The 13664-nt window shown below is 42.3% G+C and overlaps 1 protein-coding gene across 1 annotated transcript in view; it reads left to right on the plus strand.

The window, feature by feature from the left end:
* The window catches only part of RYR3 (ryanodine receptor 3), a 691732-nt gene that overhangs the window by 577541 nt on the left and 100527 nt on the right, over nucleotides 1-13664 (plus strand). Inside the window, exons 63-64 of the mRNA XM_060175180.1 lie at nucleotides 1208-1446; nucleotides 3430-3511. Of these exons, the coding sequence (XP_060031163.1) occupies nucleotides 1208-1446; nucleotides 3430-3511 (321 nt within the window). The remainder of the gene's footprint in view (nucleotides 1-1207; nucleotides 1447-3429; nucleotides 3512-13664) is intronic.

Here is a 13664-nt window from a genome sequence, read left to right on the forward strand (position 1 = left end):
GAAAATTAAAAACTCATGGGACATATACTCAATGGACTACTACTTAGAAATTTAAATAAAGACTATATTCTGTCTTTTGGGACAAAGTGAATGGAACTGGCCGTGATTATGCTAGTAAGGGCAGCTTCTGGATGATTTTACTCATACATGGATGATAGTAATTGAAACACATGATATATATATTTGACCCATATCTGTGACCTTGGGAGAACTCTAGTGGCTACCGCTGAAGACAGAGCTTCGTTAATAGGAGTGGTATAGAACTATACACCTATGGGGGCCTGGTGGTGGCATAGCGGGTTAAGCGCACATGGTGTAAAGCACAAGGACCAGTGTTAAGTATCCTGGTTCGAGCCCCCAGCTCCCCACCTACAGGGGGGTCGCTTCACAGGCCGTGAAGCAGATCTGCGGGTCTGCAGGTGTCTATCTTTCTCTCCTCTCCTCTGTCTTCCCCCCCCTCTTCTCTTGATTTCTCTCTGTCCTGTCCAACAACAGCATTGGTAGCAACAATAACAACAAAAGCAACAACACAGGCAACAAAAATGGGGCAAAAAATGGCCTCCAGGAGCAGTGGGTTCGTGGTGTAGGCACCAAGCCCCAGTGATAACCCTGGAGGCAAAAAATAAAAGTAAGAAATAAAGAACTGTACCCCTATTACTTTATAATCTTGTAAGTCACTGTTAACTCACTAATAAAAATATTTTAAAAGTAATTATAAAAAAGAAAAGAAACTGAAGCTTAAGTTGACTTCTTTGTTCTCTGTCTCTGAGAGGCCCTGCACCACAGGAGAGTTAGTAGTTCTATTCTAGTCCATATAGAAATTGCCTACCCATGGTGATCTGCAAGAAAAACTCAGCTCTCACATTTTTTTTTTTTTTACAAAACAGCGGAGCCAGCTGTGACATTGCAGAGACATCAGGTGGTCAATGTTAGTTTCTGTCTAAATCATCTTCTACCTTCCCTGAAGTATTGAGTTCTGTTTCCCTCAAACGAAGCACCCCAGCAAGTCACCAGCTCCCCCACTGGGCTTGTGTGATACAGATCTCATCTGGGTGTTAACTACTCTCTCTATTTCTCCCAGCTCTGTGTCCTCTGGGAAGAGAGTTATCAGATGTCTGCCCAGGTTGCACCAAGTCACAGGTTTTGACAAGGGGGGTTGGCAAAGGTACAGCTCAAGTTCCTGGTTATGAATATCATTTGCTTACAGGACGGTCATGAAGTCGGGTTCAGAGCTGATGAAGGCTGGGTTACGAGCATTCTTTGAGAACGCTGCAGAAGACTTGGAGAAGACATCCGAAAACCTGAAGCTGGGGAAGTTTACCCACTCCAGAACACAGATCAAGGGTGTTTCTCAGAACATCAACTACACCACAGTGGCTCTGCTCCCCATCCTCACATCCATCTTCGAACATGTTGCCCAGCATCAGTTTGGAGTGGATTTGCTCTGTGAGTCATGCTGGTGTTTGTCGTGAATGTATGGGCCCCATAGTCACAGAAAAGATGAATGGGTGGCTGCTTTACTTAGGCTGGCTCTGAGAATAAAGGTTATTATTTTACACATGGGAATCTATTTCCCTGTGTTTAAAGTAGAATGAATTCAAGAAACTCCCCAACTTGAGTATATAATGTTTGCTTTCTTCCCTCATTCTCTGGACCAGAATTTTTCACCATTAATGTCACTCTAAGCCAGTATGCCCCCAACTAACTTGGAAAGGTTATCTGAGTAATCCAGCAGGAGATAAAGATTGGCTCTCGGGGTTTTGCAGCCATCAGTTTTCTTAATTTATTCATCAGACACCACAAACAAAGCAAAGATGCTAACAGTTTATTATCTGCACCTTCAGAAGAAGACCACAGTTAGTTGAATTTCTTTTCATTTGCATTTAGTAGTATGTACAGTTGCCTTATGCAAATATTCTGCCACAATCTTTGGTCTCACATTTTATGTGCTGCTATATGATATAATTTAACCCGTTATAACTAAGATTGTGTCTTTCATACCCCCGTCAGAAACAACTGGAAGTCGGTTATTTCCATGCAATAAAGAAAAAGGGGAAGATATCTAAAGTCATTCTTTCATATCATGGAAACAAAGCATGTCCTTGTTGAGAAAATGAAAAACTAAATTCTGTTTTTGCTAAATTAGTCCCTACCTTATAATGAGTTCAAAACATTAATAGGGATATACAACCTGCTGTTTTAGGAACTCACTCACTAAGTAAGGCAGCCCTTTCCCTAAGGAAATATGACCAAATCATGAAACAACTGAATTCCCATTAAAAACTGTCTACAGGCAAATAACTCAGCTGGACAGTGTACCTACTCTGCCATGCACACGACCAGTCTCAAGCCCACTCCTGCCTCCCCACCACCACCACCACATTAGAGTATGGTAGTGTCTTTCCCTCTCTTTCTCTCTCTCTGTAACTGAAAAAGTCATAGCAATGAAGTATAGGCAACCAAAAAAAAAAAAAATTCTATCAGAGAACTTGCAACATCCAGACATGAGGAATTTCATTTTAAGGATGTAGGGATCTGAAGCATGTCTTCCTGGGAAATAAACAAAGCACGTGTTTAAACTTCAGATTTTTTTGAAAGAAAATATTGCTCTGAATAAAATGTAACTGCAGTGTCTCTAAGTGGAAAGAAACTTCCCATATGGATAGACTCATTGCTTCTCTGGGAGAGAAATGTGATCCACATGAGAAACCCCACAAAGGAAGCAGGACAGCTGGGGTAGGGGGTGGGCAGTACTGTCCAATTCACTACCTAGTATCTGGATAGAAGGGAGCTGTTTGTTTAAAAAATAAAATAACAAAATAATGGGGCTAAGCAGATAGTATAATGGTTATGTAAAAGACTTTAATGCCTGTGGGTCTGAGCTCCTAGATTCAGTCCCCAGTACTATTATTAACCAGGGCTGATCAATGCTCTTGGGTCTCTCTCTCTCTCTCTCTCTCTCTCTCTCTCTCTCTATCTCTCTCTCTCTCTCTCTCATTAGATATAAATTAATAAATAAATTTTTAAAAGAGCTCTGTTCTTACATAAAATAACAGAGTCAGGGGCTGGACCATGGCACACCTGGTTGAGCATACACATTACCATGTGCAAGGTCCAAGTCTCCAGTCCCCACCTACAGAGAGGGAGCTTCACAGGCAGTGAATCAGTGCTGCAGGTATCTCTTCTACCTCCTCTTCCCCCTCTCAACTTCCCTCTGTCCTATCTAATTAAACAATTAATTAGTCAATTAATTAATATAAGAACATAACACAGCAAGGCAAGAGAAAGTTCTTCAGTTCTTGGGGGAGGCCAACACAATTTTTTTTTTTTTTTTTTTTTTTTGCTGCTGATGGACCCTTTCCTGTGGGGCAAGCAGAGAGCTGGGACTGAAATTCAATAATGAGGTGGCTTTTTTGTTGTTCTTTTCAGTGGGTGACGTGCAGATCTCATGCTACCACATACTGTGCAGCCTCTACTCCCTTGGGACAGGAAAGAACATATACGTTGAAAGGTAACTACTAAACAAAAGAGATTAACACAGTCAGGCCCAGAAGAAATGTTGCTTACTGATGCATGCGTGCTGGTGATTTTAAGCCCAGAGTATGGAATACTGATGGCAATATTAAAAAGCAGAATGAGACTATAGAGATGTATAATTTTGGTCGAGTTAATGTGACTGAAGATAATGTGACTGAAGGAGCAATAGACCCCAACTGAATTGCATGCTAGCCGCCCAGAAGTACTGTAGCAGTGTTTATTTCTTCAGAATCACAGCTCCCAGATAGCTTCCAGAGTTCCTGTGGCTAAAGTTTGCTGAGAAGCTCAAGGGACATGAAGCAGTTTCTTTAGTGTTTAATGAGTTTCTCTGTGATACAACCCTAGACCTTTAGCATTCTCAGCTGTCAGATTAGCAATACTTTTAGACAAGAGCACACACTTGTGGCAGAAATGCTTTTCAGTGATCTCAGATCTGAACAAGCTGATTTGCAGAGGTGCCTGGAGTCCAGCTCTGCTCTCTAATCTGCCTGAAGCAATAGAGGCCTTTGGTGACCCCCCGCTTTTCAGCATCAAATGCTAAGTTATGTTGTTCTCTTTCAATCTACAGGGACGATCAGAGGGATAAGCAGAGTATTAGTCAAACATAGAGCTTAGTCTTATCCTTGGGAGACTTTTCTCCTTTTTCTCTTGCAAATGAGGAAAATGGAAGGAATTTGGTAATTCTTAAAACTTACCAAATTGTAATATCCACTTGTTATCTGTTTTCTATGTGCCACCCTGATTTATAATGCCTTTATCAAAAAACAAACACAAATGTTTCATATCAAAACTTGGATACATTCTAATTGAATGTTCTGTGTGACATGAGACAACAGACTTTGGTTCCTTTAAGAACTAATGACTTGAAATCACATAGTAGTAACCAAAAAGTGCTAAAGAAATGGCCTTCCAGAACTCAAAATATAAGTTGAAAAATTAATTTCTCTTAAATAGGATTTTTGTTTTGTTTTAATTTTTTGGCCAGATCTAGGGCTTCTCTGCTCCAGGCTGACTTTTTCAGATAGAGACAGAAAATAAGAGAGAGTCTGAGGCAAAGAAACCACAGCACCAAATTTTCCTTCAGTGTGGTGGGGCCCAGACCTGAACCTGCATTGCTCATCTAGCAAAGCAGCACACTGTCCTAGTGAGCAACAGTGTCACCTCTTTATTATAATTTTTTATTAGTGATTTAATACTGATCGACAGGAATGTGGATGCAATTCCACACAATTCCCACCACCATAGTTCTGTATCCTGTTCCCTCCTTTGGAAAGTACCCTATTCTTTATCCCTCTGGGAGTATGGACCAACAATGTTTATGGGGTGTAGAAGGTGGAAGGTCTGGTTTCTATAATTGCTTCTCCACTGGACATGGGCATTGACAAGTCAATACATACTCCATCCCGTTTCTATTTTTCCCTATTGGGGTATAGATCTGGGGAGGTGGGATTCCAGGATACATCAATGAGGTCATCTGCCCAAGGAAGTCAGATTGGCATCATGGTAGCATCTGCATCTTGGTGGCTGAAAAGCATTAAGATATAAAGCAGAACAAATTGTTTAATAAGCAGAAACCTAACAGTAAGAGTATAGCGGATGAGATTTGGGGGTCTTTGGGAGTCGGGCGGTGGTGCAGCGGGTTAAGCACACGTGGCACGAAGCACAAGGACCGGCGTAAGGATCCCAGCTCGAGCCCCTGGTTCCCCACCTGCAGGGGAGTCAATTCACAGGTGGTGAAGCAGGTCTGCAGGTGTCTATCTTTCTCTCCCCCTCTCTGTCTTCCCCTCTCTCGGTTTCTCTCTGTCCTATCCAACAACAATGACAGCAATAACAACAATAATAACTACTACAGTAGAATAACAAAGGCAACAAAAAGGGAAAATTAATTAATTAATTTAAAAAAGATTTGGGGGTCTTCATGTTGGAAGGAGCTAGAACATCTATTTTAGGTATATTCCAAAGGGCCCATGACTTTACTAATTTTTGCCAACAGCTAATGTGCAGGTGGGCTGAAAGTATTGTCTTGGAGGGTTGTATCAGAGTTGGGAATAGAACCAGAATATAATTTTAATTCCTATTATTTGTGTGGCTTCCATCACCATTTCACATAAAATATGGATAGTTTTGTCACTTAAGAACAGGAACAGAGCAGACCAGCATTTTAACCATATTTTATTCCAAATCAATAAGAGAATTAGTTAACACTTTTTCCATTGGATACTGGATGTTACTTGGGGAATGATATTTTTAATTCATTTCTTCCACTGAACTTCTGTGGATATTTTTCTCATTTTATCTCCTGACTTAGTGTATTTTTGTATGTAGATACATTTATATGTGTGTCTTTGTACAACTTTTTTAAGTAGCTTAAGCATTATCCTCTTGAAGAAAAAAAAGGTCTAAAAAGGTCAACTCTGAAATGTCAGACCAGAAAAAGACTGCTGCTCATGACTTTTTATATTCATGTATTCATTATAGTCTTACTGCATGGAGCTGTGCTCCATTGCCCTGTGAGTATTGACACCCGTGTTTAAAAACCCCTGTTGGTGTAAATCCAAGCAAGAAGCCCTTACTCATGGCTGCCCTAATGCCTTGCTATTAATTAATGAATCAATTGGGAAATTTGAAGATCTAAGATCCTAAAGCTTGATGCTGCTACTTTTAATGACTTTTGCTTGCTTCTTTTGTATGGTACTAGTAAAATGTACCCAAGCGCAAGGACTGGCGAAAGGATCCCAGTTTGAGCCCCTGAGTCCCCACTTGCATAATACACAGCAACCCACTGTTACTACTACTATTCAACATAGTGTTGGAAATTTCTAGACTTAGCAATTAGTCAAGAGAAAGGAATTAAAGGGTCACAGATCAGAAGAGAAGTAGAACTGTCATAATTTGCAGGTTATATGATAGTATGCATAGAAAACCCTAAAGAATAAAGCAGGAAAGTCCTGGAATTTATTTTTTAAAATATATATTTTTTATTTATTATTGGATAAAGACAGAGAAGGATGGAGAGGGTGTTGGCATGCTTCTAGTTCTGTTTCTGGGACCCCTTCTGTTACATTGCTTGACATTGTGGTCTATTTACATGTTCATTCTGTTACATTGGTTTGGTCTTGCTCCCCCTGCCTCCGGGAGATTTTGGTTTAGTCCTCGCTGGTTCGCGCTTCTTTCTTCCCCTCGCCCCCTAAAGTAGGTGTACTTCCTTGGTTCCTGAGGCTGCCACCGGAGAAGAGAGATGCAGGACAGAATTGTGATTAGAGATTAGATTGTTGTTGAACTGCATCCACGCGTGTGAATAAAGATTGAACTGCGTTTTCAGCTCAGCCATCAGTTCCTGGTCGTCTCTGTCCCCTGCCCGCGAAGCCAGCCCGGCGAAAACAACAAGAGGGGCAAGAGGAGATAGAGAGGGAGAGAGGCAGAGAGAGACCTGCAACACTGCTTCACCACTTGTGAAGCTTTCCCCCTGCAGGTGGGGACCAGGAGCTTGAACCCCAGTCCTTGTATACTGTCATGGGAGCACTCAACCAGATGCACCACCTCCTGGTCCCTCCTGGAAATTATTAAACAAGATAGTAAGGTGATAGGTTATAAAATTAATATTAAAAAACCTATAGCATTTCTTTATGCAAGAAGCCAGAAGAAGAAGTCCAGGAGTTGATACCATTCCTAATGTTTAATTATTTTAAATGTTTATTTATAAAAAAGAAACACTGACAAAAACCGTAGGGTAAGAGAGGTACAACTCTACACAATTCCCCCCACCAGAACTCCGTATCCCATCCCCTCCCCTGATAGCTTTCCTATTCTTTAACCCTCTGGGAGTATGGACCCAGGGTCATTATGGGATGCAGAAGGTGGGAGGTCTGGCTTCTGTAATTGCTTCCCCACTGAACTTGGGCATTCACAGGTGTATCCATATTCCTAGCCTGTCTGAGTGCTGAAACCACTTCAGTAATAATGTTTAGCTCTTGCGTGTTTTGAAATATCATCCCTTGACTTTATATGTAAATATTTCCCATGTATAAAGTCTTTGGGTCACAATTTTCTCTTCCTACAGAAACTTCTCTTTGTATTAACAAAGTGCATTTCCCAATCTTAATTGGTTATATCGCACTCTCTCATTCGACTTCCCTCCAGTGGTTTCTCCAGAGTAGGGGATGGCATGCGGCATGCATGCCATCCCTGCTACTCTGCACAGTGCAACCTGGCTCCCCACACACATGTCCAACAGGTCTCAAGGGACCTGGCATAAGCCCCCTAGGCATGCCGGGGAAAATTCATCTTATGTCTCTGTTGTTTTAACCGAGCTGGCTTCACGGGCGGGTAATTTGTTGTTTTAACCAAGCTGGCTTCACGGGCGGGTAATAGACTCGAGGACACACAGCTGGGCTGAGAAGCTGTATATCTTTATTCACGAACGGGCAAATCACCACACCATGTGCTTTTCTCTATCATCCTCTCTCTGCTGCTGCTGCTGGGACTCTGGATGTCCTTAGCATATGGGGCAGGGAGAAAGGGGGGCGCGAAACTAGCAAGGACCAAACCATTTCTCTCAGAAGTAGGGGGAAGGGGCCAAACCAACACGAAGAATGCCAACATGTCTCCTCAAAAATTCTTTCGTCACGAGTTGGGCAGTAGCACAGCGGGTTAAGTGCATGTGGTGCAAAGCACAAGGACTGGCATAAGGATCCCTGTTTGAGCCCCCCACCCCCCACCTGCAGGGGAGTCACTTCACAAGTGGTGAAGCAGGTCTACAGGTGTCTTTCTCTCCCCCTCTGTCTTCCCCTCCTCTCTCGATTTCTCTCTGTCCTATCCAACAATGACATCAATAACAATAACAACAACAGTAAAACAATAAGGGCAACAAAAGGGAATAAATAAATATTTTTTAAAATCCTTTCTTCTTGAGATTTTTGTATTCTTCTCTGGGTGCCAGAAGTATCTTTTGGTTTCAGAATCTTTATTTGGTTTGGTTTGTACTTTGTAGTTTGAAGTTAATTTTTGCATAAATCTTGATTTTTCCCATTTACTCCCTCTCCCTAATTTCTCACTTTTATAAGTTTATTTATTTTAGGTTTTAGAAAGGAAAGTGCACTGAAGTATATAATTTCTCTATCACCTATCACCAAAGTTTCCTTGGTTAATGAGTGCTTGAAGAGATGCAAAGAAATCACACTGTTTGATTTGCAGCTATAGTGTGTGTGTGTGTGTGTGTGTGTGTGTGTGTGTGTGTGTGTGTGTGTGTGCTATGAATAGAACAGACTTCAGAAACCTTTGTGAGAAGTGTGACCGTGCAGAGGAAAAGTCAGTGAAACCAAGCAAAGGCCTGTCGCTGGGAACATGTTCTAATTGAGATGTTACTGAGAAGGGCACTAGAAAGTAGGTTTTTTTCAGATATAAAATTTCAGAGGTGCATAAAGGCTTTTAGACATTTAGAGTCTATTTATAGTCTTTAACATGGAGATACTTGGATTAATTGATTACAGCATTCGAGATAAAGTCAGTCAAGGAAACTAAACACAGAACTAAATGCCTAATCTAGGGGGAGGGTATATATATATATATATTATTTTATTAGGAGAATTGATGGTTCATAGTAAATGCAGAGGTTGACACATGTGTAAAAATTTCTCAATTTTCTGCAAAACAATCTCACCCTGAGCCTGGGTCCTCCTCCACCTTCATGCACCAGGACCTGAAAGCCTCCCCTCCACATACAATCTTTAGAAAGCAAGATTCTAATCCATAGAAATAAAATTTGAGGGTTGCACAAAGAAATACCTGCAACTTTGTCAAATTGGGGGTGGGAATGAAATGCAAATTGAACTGTCTTCAGTCTGTCATTCCTAACCAGGTACAATTATGTGTAAAATATTGTACTTGACAATAACAACTGAAGGGAGAACTAAGAATTTCCTTCCCCAGTGGATAATGTTGGTTGCCATGGAGCTGTTGCTCTGTCAGATTCACAGCCATACTGCCCCCTGGGGGACACTAATGACCTTGAGAAGAAACACAATAGCAGGTCTTTGTTTAGTGTAGTCACTTTTGGGCCTGGGCACCAAGGTCATTCACTCTAATATTTCACAGCCAGGAGCATTAATTGGCAGACCTCTTGGCTTTGGTTTTAAAGGACTTGTCCAGGAGAACTGTTATTTATCCCTCTTGGCAGAATAGTTCATTAGCATTATGGAGTGCTTCAGACAAGAAAATGCCCTGTTGTGAGCTTGTTGAGACTTGGCAGGGTTGTTAGTAATTAAATCAGATAGGACAGAGATATGTCATGTCTCAGTCAATGTAGTTCTTTTGCCCCAAGGACTGTATTTGCAACATACTAACCAAGATGTCCACTCCCATGCCACTGTGACTTCAATGTCATTGAATGAAAGAAAGATGAACAGTAAATTGATTTTACACCAAGGTGACTCAGGACCACCTCCCTGGATCTACTAAAATTTGTTCACAGATTTGGCCATATCTTTGTGATCTCTAACATTAACTCAGACTTCCTTTCATTAAAAGATTTATCTGTTAATGAGAGAGAATCAGAACATCACTCTGGCACATGCCATGCCAGGAATTGAGCTCAGGATCTGCCAGTCCCAGTCGGGGCGCCAGATGCCAGGCTAGCTTCTTGGGTGGGACAGAGATGACCAGGGACTCATGGCTGAGTGGGACGCAGTTCAGTCTTTATTGATGAGGAATGCAGTGCAAGCCAAGCTATCTCTAATCACAATCCTGTCCTTATATATCTCCTGAGGCAGAAGTGTCAGGTCGAAAGAGGATGTACATAGGATGGGGGTGGGGAGAAGGAAAAAGCACTTGAACCAGTGGGGATTAAACCAATGAAAACGATGATGTAAAGAGACCACAGCATTAAGCAATACAGGCAAACCTAACATGATGATCAAAACAGAAGGTCTTATAAGCAGAATTTAGAAGCAAACCAACATTTCCCCCTTTATTTTTAACTAATGGCCATAGTATCAGGAGTGTGGGGGTGAACATAAACCTATATTGTACAGGCATTTTCAAAAGAACTGGCATAAGACATGGAGGAACAAGTAAGAGAGCAGCAAAAACCAGTGTGATGCCAAGGGGAGGCCTGAGGGGGGCGTTTCCTGCCTCAAAGGGCAAGCTCTAGCAGGCAAAATGGTGTTTCCTGCCTCTGAGGGCATCTCTTGACTCTGGGGGCGTTTCATGCCTCAAAGGGCATTTCCTGCCTCTGTGGGCAAGACTTAGTAAGGAGGGGGAGTTTCCTGACTCTGGGAGCAGGGCCTGCAGGTGAGGGGGTGTGGCCTATAGAGTCCCAAGGCTCTGGCTGCAAAGTCCATGCACTGCTGCGGTCAGTCTTTGAGAAACCCAGCAGTGTAAAGGGAAACTGCTGCAAAGTTGTGTAAAGTGTCCAAGAGGTGTACCAGTAAGTCCAATAGAAGTGTCAGTCCAAAACAGATGACCATGGAAGAAATGCCAGGGTATGAAATGCTGCAAGTCTGTCTCGATGGGGAAGGTCAACCACTGTAATTCTGCTTTTCTGTAGAGAGTGAGCTTTTGAGTCTGTGAATCAGTTTCTTCAGGTCGTGCCAGGTCACATCATTGGTTTCGGGGGGTGTGTTGTAGTCATGCCATCTTGTGGATGATGTCAGAGAACAGGGGTCCAAATGGATTTCCAGGGATTTCATTTGAGCAGATGTTTTTTCATGTGAAGACTTGACAGCTGTAATTCACTTGCTTGTGAAACAAAACTTGTAGCAGATTAGAAGTTTACTATAATTGATAATTCAATTATAATTGGAAGTCCTTTCTAGTATGATTTTAAGGTTGTTTAAACAGTTTAAATTCAATAAAATGTGGAAAGGTAAACAAAAGAACCATGGTTAGAAGCCTCAGGCATGAGAATCATTAGCATAACCATTGCACTATCTACCTCACCCATACTCATTCAGTTTTTAGGATTAAATGTTTCACATTAATACCAAGATGTAAAAAAAAAAAATTCAAAAGAGGAAAAAACAATTTTTTTGGATTGTTTCTGGATGTCTCTAGAAATCATGGCTGCGTCCAGCATTTTTTAAGTAAATTAAATTTCAGAATACTCACAGCAAAATAGGTCATACAAAAAATCAGTCATTCAAATCACTTTTACGAAATGCAACTGAAAGCAGACAGCAAACTTAAGATATTCAGAGAGAACAACGAGGGGGGAATCAAGAGAAAAGCGGTAGGCAGTTTTTGCTTCTTTCACCTTGAACCAGATTATCCAGATCTCACCATGTAGCATCATGAGTCCCCGGAGGGCGTCCTAGTCCAAAAAGCTCCTCGAAATTCCATTTGGGGTGCTTCTGACGATTCCTGTGGACTTGCTGCAGGCACCCATTTTTAAAAACGTCTTCCCATCGAAGAAAGAATCGAATCAGGAGGGTAGAACTAACCACGTGTCTCCATTCTTGGGGACTGCCAGGGTACTGGAGAATGCTCTTGAAGTTAGAGTAGTCCTTCTCCACAGGAAACATGCGAGAGGGAGTCCAGAAACTCCCAGGGGAAATCTCTGCACATCTCCCAAGCTCTATGATCACAGTCATAAGGAACCAAAGTTCCCAGTCAGGGAACCAAAGGGTGGCCCAGAGCAAAATGTTCCAGAGACAGAGAAACTGTCTCCTGAAGAAAGAGTAGAGGCTTTGGGAAACCTCTTCATAAGTAGAAAGGCAGGCCATGACAGATGGGTAGCCAAGCGGCTTTACTTATCTGGTCTTCTTAGGTCTGCTGCTTGTGTGTGGAGCCAAGGTTCATGCCCCACGTTGGGCGCCAAATGCCGGTCCCAGTTCAGGGCGCCAGATGCCAGGCTAGCTTCGCGGGTTGGAGAGAGACAGCCAGGGACTCATGGCTGAGTGGGACGAAGTTCAATCTTTATCAACGAGGGGGGGGGGTGCGGTTCGATCTTTATAGATGAGGAATGCAGTGTAAGCCAAGCTATCTTTAATCACAATCCTGTCCTTATATATCTCCTGAGGTGGAAGTGTCAGGTCGAAAGAGGATGTACATAGGATAGGAGGTGGGGAGAAGGAAAAAGCACTCAAACCAGTGGGGATTAAACCAATGAAAACAATGATTATGTAAATAGACCACAGCATTAAGCAATACAGGCGAACCTAACGTGATGATCAAAACAGAAGGTCTTTTAAGCAGAATTTAGAAGCATACCAACAAGGATCACATGATTAAGTCCTACATCCCATTGACTACACCACCTCCCAAGCCTCTCGCCCAAACTTTGTTCCAGCAATGCTGTCTAGGTGGCATAGCTTTACAGCTGAGCTCCTTATGCCACCCTCCTCTCCCAAAAGGAAAGACTGAAGAGAGAAGGGAGTATTTGTCCCCATTGGTCATTGATATGAGTAATGATGGTGAGACTGACAACTCACCAAGACAGCCACATGTGGTTGAAGTATCCCCATGTCACTGAAGGTGTTGGCATTTCAGGTCAGCACTTAAAATGATGTCCCTCTTCTTTTTTATTGTTGCTGGCACTGGGACTTCACCACTCCAGGCCAACATTTTCAGATAGAAAAGACTGAGACAGGCAAGGGAAGTGGGGGGTGAGGGGGAGAGAAGATACCACAACATCAAAGCTCCCTTTAGTACATCAGGGACTAGGCCTGAACCTGGGCCATGTACATAACAAAACAAGTGCATTATCCAAGTGGACTTGGATATTTTGCCAGCCAGATACCCCTCATCTTACTCCCACCACCTTGAACTTAGCAAAGAGGGAGAGTTACTGGAAAGCAATGGTGGTGAAAAACAGAAAGGCAGAGGAAGCAAGACTGCCTGGGGCCTGTGAAGGAGTGAAACAACCAGGCAAAAGTTCCCCCTAGAGAGTAGCTCATGTCTCTGCAGTCTCCATACTCGCATTTGCTTCCCTTCACCACCATACAGTCTCCAATTGGTGCTACCAGCCAGCATTAATACCCAGGACACAAAAACACCTGTTATATTTCTGGGATTGGGGGAATTTTGATAGGCAGGTTTACAATATAAAGGCAAGGCCAGAACATCAGCTAAAAAGCAACTGGCTAAGGACATTCTGCTTACTGGACACTGGTTTTGTCTTCTATTTGATTTTT

Source organism: Erinaceus europaeus, chromosome 16 (genome assembly GCF_950295315.1).
Source record: "Erinaceus europaeus chromosome 16, mEriEur2.1, whole genome shotgun sequence".
Lineage (NCBI taxonomy): Eukaryota > Metazoa > Chordata > Mammalia > Eulipotyphla > Erinaceidae > Erinaceus > Erinaceus europaeus.